General features: G+C 39.7%; 1 protein-coding gene across 1 annotated transcript in view; it reads right to left on the reverse strand.

Moving 5' to 3' along the window:
* LOC107102231 (structural maintenance of chromosomes protein 6-like) overlaps positions 1-7,000 on the reverse strand; it is a 42,518-nt gene that overhangs the window by 5,829 nt on the left and 29,689 nt on the right. The window contains exons 18-23 of the mRNA XM_015401446.1: positions 5,258-5,393; positions 5,059-5,139; positions 4,813-4,983; positions 4,534-4,671; positions 4,231-4,376; positions 862-987 (exon numbers count right to left, since the gene is read on the reverse strand). Coding sequence (XP_015256932.1) covers positions 862-987; positions 4,231-4,376; positions 4,534-4,671; positions 4,813-4,983; positions 5,059-5,139; positions 5,258-5,393 — 798 coding nt within the window. The remainder of the gene's footprint in view (positions 1-861; positions 988-4,230; positions 4,377-4,533; positions 4,672-4,812; positions 4,984-5,058; positions 5,140-5,257; positions 5,394-7,000) is intronic.

Below are 7,000 nucleotides of genomic sequence, written 5' to 3' on the forward strand. Positions count from 1 at the left end.
TAAAATTTATATTTACCTGTACTAATATGTACATTAAATGGATTAATTATTATTAAAACAGTTATTTATTTCTAAAATCACGGAAGACTCATAGATGACTTGCAGAAACATAATTTTCTCTCTACCCCATAAGACAAAATCTAGTTCTTATCTTATCATCTTTAATCTTTGTATATTGATGTGCATATGTAATCAAAGTGTTTTTGTTATCAAGTAACTGTTAACATATGAAAATTATAAATGTTGCATAAGTTAGAACATTCCACTTGAGAATATTACTGCTGCCACCGTCTGTATTAGAGGGAAAAAATGGTATGGGTGGCCAATGATTGGCTGAGGGTGGCCATGGCCACCCCTGGCCCCCCATCTAGCTCCGCCCCTGCAAAAGGAGAATCTACAGGTGCCTAAAAAGTACAGAGAAGGAGCCGAACGCCTGCTTCTGACATATTGGGGGCCTCAGGGTATCAAATCTGCAGTTTTAAAGAATTCACAAATGTTTGCCAGGAGTGTGTTTTGTATAAAATTGCTTGTATCACTAATTATAACGCTGACTTCTTAAAAAAGCTGTAAAAAAAAATAGCTTTTTTCTGTAGGACGTGCTATTCTGATGTGAAAGCATAAACCTAAATACATTAGAGTCTCTAGCAAGACATGGAAACTGGTCTTTACACAATACACACTAATATATATACATACACACATAATATATAGTCAATGTATGTTTTTTTTTTTTGATGATGCTAATGTTTCATTTCAAACGTTAGCAGCTGTGCATACTTTCCATAGCCATCACAAATCTGCCCAACCTAGTGTTGTTCTGTCACATAATGCAATAAACAGACATTTTACGAATGTTCTCACCTGCGCATTATTTTGTATCTGTTCTGCCTGTCCGACATGATGATGTTGAGCCGATCGATGAACTTGCGCAGGTCCCTCACTTGGTTGGTTTTCTCTTTGTAGAGCGAGAGCGCCTCGGCATACTCCCTAATGAGGTCAGAGGGAAGAAGTTGGCACGGCGTAAATATCTCTGCCTTAAACTACATGAAACCAGGGCAGGAGATGTTTTAGGAATAGCCAAGAGGCAGATTTGATTAAGGTACAAAGGAGACTCAGCAGAGGTTCAGCCTATCCAATGAGACTGATGCTTCTATTAATTCTTCCTCTTAGTTTAGCCTTTTCTCTTGTGAACCCCAGTTTGACTATCTTTGTTTTGTCTCTATGCCTTACAGCTGCTTTTTTTTTTTTTTTTTTACATGGTGTTCCTCCTTTTCTGGGGCTTCTCTTGTTTCTATCTTTCCTGCGATCCAGAAATTAGGAAACTAGGCCTCTTTCCTTAAATGCATCTGGAGGAGAGAGGAAAGAAGTAAATGAAAGATTTGCTGGGAAAGCCATGAGTTGGAATCACTGCTAGAGAAAACATCAGAGGTCATAAACATAGCTGTCAATCACTAATGTCTTGGTAATAGAAAAAAGAAATAAAGAGAACCTGGTACCCGCTGCCTCCTGTCCTCCTTAAAAACTGTTTTTGTCTTCATGTCCTTTCCTGACCTATTTAGCTCAGACCTTATAGAGGCAAGGCAAGGCAAGGCAAATGTATTTATAAATCAAATAATACAAGTATATATATACATGTATATATACATATTATACATTAATACTAGTTAAAATACAACCAATTACCATAGGCAGCATTAAATATGCATGTTTATAACCTGGACTTTAACATAGTCAGGAACCACCAGGAGACCCCGTCCATGAGGATCTCAAGGCCTGAGGTGGTTCTAACGGCTCTAACAGGTCAGATGTACTTTGTTGCTAAACCAGGGGTTTCCAACCAGTCGATCGCGGGCGGAGTTTCAGTCGATCGCGAGAAGTTTTACAATGTAGACCTATTTATGGCTATGACAAAAAAAAAAGTTTTTAAAAACACTAATCAAATCATTGATCACGAGAGGCCAACGTCTATTTTCATAAAAATAAAATGAAAATTAAAAAGTATGCAGGGAACCTTTTTTTTATGCATGCTGATTGCATGGTTTGCCACGGTTGCTAGGTTACCAGGGACTCTAAAGCTCTTCCCTACAGAAGTAAACAGCTAAAACAAAGACTTATTTTCTTTTATTTATATGATTGTTTTTAGTTTAAAATTATCTTTATACATTTCTATTTTGTTTATTTATTTGGTTTTATGTCTTTGATGTTTATGTTAACAGCCCTCTATAGCAAGTCTATGTTATAGATATATTTCAATTTGTGTGAAGAGATGTTCCCCCTGGCTATATTTTCTATGTAACCTGACTTGAAGAAACTAACTCTATGCGGCCATGTTTGACTGTAAATTTTGAAGTTTTCAATAGAAAAAAAATAAATAAAAAAAATTTAAAAAAAAAAGGTTGTTACCAGGGACTCTAAAGAGGAATCTGCAGAGATAATGAGATAATGACATCTATCCCAACTGATGGGGCTCCATCTATGGTTGGACGCTCTGCTGGATTCGTTGCTCTGTTCAAGCTGAATGAAACTTTCCCGGATTTTTGGATCAACCGCTGCATCATTCAGCAACAGCTGTGCAGCATTATTTTAAATATGAAGCATGTCATGGACGTTGCGATGAAGATCGCTTGCTCTGTTCGGGCCAGGAGTTTTCAGAGGCGTTTATTCCTTGCCCAGCTCGAGGAGGCAGGTGGAGACCGCCCTGATCTGCTGCTGCACACAGACGTCAGGCGGCTGAGCTGTGGCAGATTTTTCGAAAGATTTTTGGAACTTTTGCCCGAAATTAAAGAGTTTCAACAACCCATTCTGCTGTATGTTACATCTTCTCATCCACATAGTTTGAACTTAGTATTTTTACTATTTTTATCTGTTTTCCTGTAGAATTTTAATCCATCTGCCAGTTTCTCTGCCAACGCCCAGTGAAGTTTATCATTCTGAGATAGTGGACTTCCCTTCTCCTTCTTCCTGCTTTGAAGTGATCTTAAACAGTGATATAAACATATGACTGTTAATTTACAGGTCTAACGGTTTTTGTTTTTTGGTTTTCTCTCTACTGAACTGTGTGTATCAATTGGTTTATTTAGATTTTTTGACTGAACAGCCTTTGTCTGGAGAGTTTTGGTGGGTCTGATGAGGGAGTGAGAGTCAGATAGAGATATGGTGTGAAGATCTTATGAGATTGTTAAGTTCTGTTTTTGCAACCTATTTTTTGTTATATTAATAATTTCCTCGTCTGTTGGACTTACTGCTTATTCTCCACCTGTGCAAATAAAAAAAAAATGCTGCCCATCTCTTGTGTTTGGCTTGGAAGATCTCGGCATGCCATCAACTTCAAAAGTAGGTCTTGGTTTAAAAAAGGTTGGGAACCCTTGTGCTAAACCATGAGAAGACTTGTACAGAAGTAGAGCTTTTTTAAAGTCTATCCTCTGAGCCACAGGAAGCCAGTGCAGAGACCGGAGCACCGGACTCATATGGTCATATTTCCCGGTTCTGGTCCAGACTCGAGCAGCAGCATTTTTGGTAAACCTCTATCGTCTAACAGCTCGTTTGGAACAATAGTCTAACCTGCTGGAGATGCATGGATTCATCTCTCCAAGTCTAGTTTAGACACTATGTTTTTTATTTTATTAATGTTTTTTAGATGGTAATAGGCCGCTTATGTAATGGACTTAGTATGACTGTTAAAATTCCGGTCTGAGTCCATCATTACCCTAAAGGTCCATAAGTCTCTGACGTCTGCAGAGAATTATAATTTCCTACTGAAATGTAGCAACTAGAGCTAGCTTTAAAAGCTAGAGCCATAGTTGTAGGTCTTTTTTGCACCACTTTACTCTTGCTTTATTGTCCGCCCATGTAATTGCATTTGTGTAGGAGTATTAATAGCGATTCTCTGGGTGAGTTACCTCCTCCTTACAAGTTTCCAATTATACCCTTTAGGTGCTGCCTTTGAGACATCAGTAGATACATGCATGCAGCAGCTATAAGGCAGCGTTTATGGTGACTTTTTGACTATTTTTATACAGCTGAGGTTTTGAATGCTTTTGTGGATAAAGAGAGTACATAAGGGCCTAAATATTCTACATGCTTGTGATAATTTGTTTTTTTCACCATAACCTAAAACGAAGCTAAACGAAAACCACATACAAAAACCAACCTTTCAATCCCTCCCAAAAGAACAATCCACTTCCCTCCCCGCTGGACGTTCTTATCTAACTGAGAGCCGCTCCGTCTCACCTGATCACCTGCTCCTGTTCGCCATGGTTGCTCTCGTACACCTTCAGCTTCTTCTTCAGCCGTGTGATTTCTGCGTCGATGCTCTTGGTGCTGCATGTGACTTCCTGCCGCTCAGGGCTGATCTGTTTGGCTTTCTCTATGTTTTCCTATCAACACATCAAGTCGTCTCTGGTAAAGGTTCTGCTCTTCATAGGTGAACATGTTACCTGTCCTGACTCGGCGCTATTGAGGCCATTGTAGAAATAAAAAAACTAACTTATATTGGAATGTGATGTATGATCGAACCAGAAGAGTTCTGCTCACCTGTAACTCTTCCTCTCTTTCCAGCAGCATGCCTTTCATGGCCTGGATGTTGTCCCTGTGAGTCTTCAGTTGTTTTTCTAACAGTTTAAGGTTGCGCTCATGCTTCACACACTCCGTCTCCAGTTTCAGCTGCTCGTCCTGGACAGCAAAACAAAAATTATCTTATTTACTGTCAAAAGAATCTCGATTTTAAATATTCCATGTTACAAAGATCCAAATTATATCAACTAAAGAGCAGCAGAGAATGTGGCAAGGAAAAGCATTTACATTTTTATTTACCTTGAGTGGCTCTATTTCCTCCACCAGCTGATCGATTTTATCTCTTACAGAGGAGTACTTGGAGTCTGCCTCTTCAGACGATTTTCTTTGCTTGTCCAATTCTGCCTTTGCTTCCTGAACAGCCTGTTTTTCCAGCTCTACTTTCTGCTGGTTCTCCTGGGCAACTTCCTCCTGTGGTAGGATGTAAGGTTCTGATATGACACTAAACAAGAGGATCATGTCTGGCTGTTAAAGTGTTAATATTACCAATGAGGTGAGGTCATCACTTTGCTCCTCAGTAGCGGTCTCCAGCTCACTTATCGATGCTTTAACCTGATTCATAGAGGCCTGCCATTCCAGTCGAAGCAGAAAACGGATAAAAAAAGGATGAGAAGGAAAGAATGAAAACAAAAACATGGTAATTATTTCAAAGTAAAACTAGATCAACAGGTTGCTTCACACTGACCTGAGTCTTCTTCAGCATTTTGATGGTGTTGTTCAGGTTGCTCTCCATGCTTTCTATATCCTCTGTGACAGATTTCACCTGAAGCTGAAACCTGGACAGCTGAGCTTTAAGATTCTCCACTTCAGACTCCAGCAACCTGTCACACAACGAGGGTTTTTTAAATCTCCACATAGGAGTGATAACATAATAGGTTAAAGGTATGTAGGACGATCTTTTATTTCAGGGTGGATCTTCTCAATAAGTTGTCCTCCTAATTGTCAATCATTCTGGTGATATGTTTACGTAAAGCCGTCCTACGTGCTCGTCCCATTAGCTATATTTTCCTGCAAATGCGCACTTTCAGGCGTATATCTGTGATGAGCTCATTGAAGCTCTCCTTTCTCACCGCGGTTCTTTTAAAATGGCCGAAGGTCATAAGAGAAAGAGTGTCTGAGAAGAATAGAAAGGCCTCAGAAGAGGCAGATATATCCCAGAATGCTTTGTGCGGAGAGCTCTCCCGGCAAAGCATTATGGGATTTGCAGTCACAGCGGCCCGCTGTCACCATAGGCTGTCGCTACCTGATAGCGGCGACTAACAACAAAGAGGACATTCTGAAAAAGTTTAAAAAACAATCCACTGGACTTTGTTTCCAAGGTTTGAAGACGTTTCCAGGAAGCTTTCTCAATTCAAAATGTCTGGATTCACATTGAGTTTGAGGCTAATGAAGCAGTTTCATGCCTTATATAGCCTCCTTCATGGCCTTATACTTACTTAGCAACAAAGCTGAAGATCAAGTATGAGTCTTGGAAACAACAAGGTCTCTAAGGGCTGATTTGTACGTAATTAGATAATATATAAGGAGGTTTGGCGTAAACAGAGAACGTCTGTATAAACATTCTTTCAGTGTCAAAGCAACCTTTGGTTTTGACCAGCACATGGGAATTCCAGTGAGATGATGACACAATATTCCGTCGTGCATGTGCATTCACACAGTGCGATATTGAGACTATAAAACAGCCTGAGATGGAATGAGAAGTTGGTAATGAGCTGAGATTGTCTGATGAGATGTGATACGTTGTACAGAGGACAGCATGTCAGTTTGATCTGTCAAAATAAACGCTCTTCCCCCCATCCGTGATTTTTGAGATTCTACCATTTGAACATCCAACAAGGCTTTATATGAGAGAGCAAAATAAAACTCAATGAGAATCTAGACATTTTGAATCGAGAAAGCTTCCTGGATGGGAAGCAAAACGTCTTCAAACCTTGGAAACAAAGTCCAGTGGATTGTTTTTTAAACTTTTTCAGAATGACTATGACCTGGATGACTGAGAATCTTCACCAGCACAACAAAGGTGGCGTAGGCACCACGCGGTGGAGGAGGAGTTATGTGACTAACGGGAATCAAAAAGCAGTGATCATCTGTCTGAGCGCTCAGTTAACAGAGTTCGTTATAAAGTCCACTATATATTCCCCGCTCTCTAAAACGATTGAGGGATTTAGGAGTTTGGGCGACATTCGTGCACAGTAAGCTTGTGTGAGCTATGAGAACAGCAACTTTTAAACAGACTGTGCACGAGGAGAAATGGGCTCGTGCGCGCTCTCACACAGGTTTAATAGGCGTTCCCTCTCAGGAGAAGGTACAGGGTTGTAACTGTGCATTTTTGCAAGTGTTTTAAATAATTCATGAAAATCCCACAAAATATCTTTAATCTCAAAAGGTCCTGAAGCATTTTTAATGTGGATTTGTTAAAATGTTTCTA

Source organism: Cyprinodon variegatus, unplaced genomic scaffold (genome assembly GCF_000732505.1).
Source record: "Cyprinodon variegatus isolate N-32 unplaced genomic scaffold, C_variegatus-1.0 Scaffold1219, whole genome shotgun sequence".
NCBI classification, from domain to species: Eukaryota; Metazoa; Chordata; class Actinopteri; order Cyprinodontiformes; family Cyprinodontidae; genus Cyprinodon; species Cyprinodon variegatus.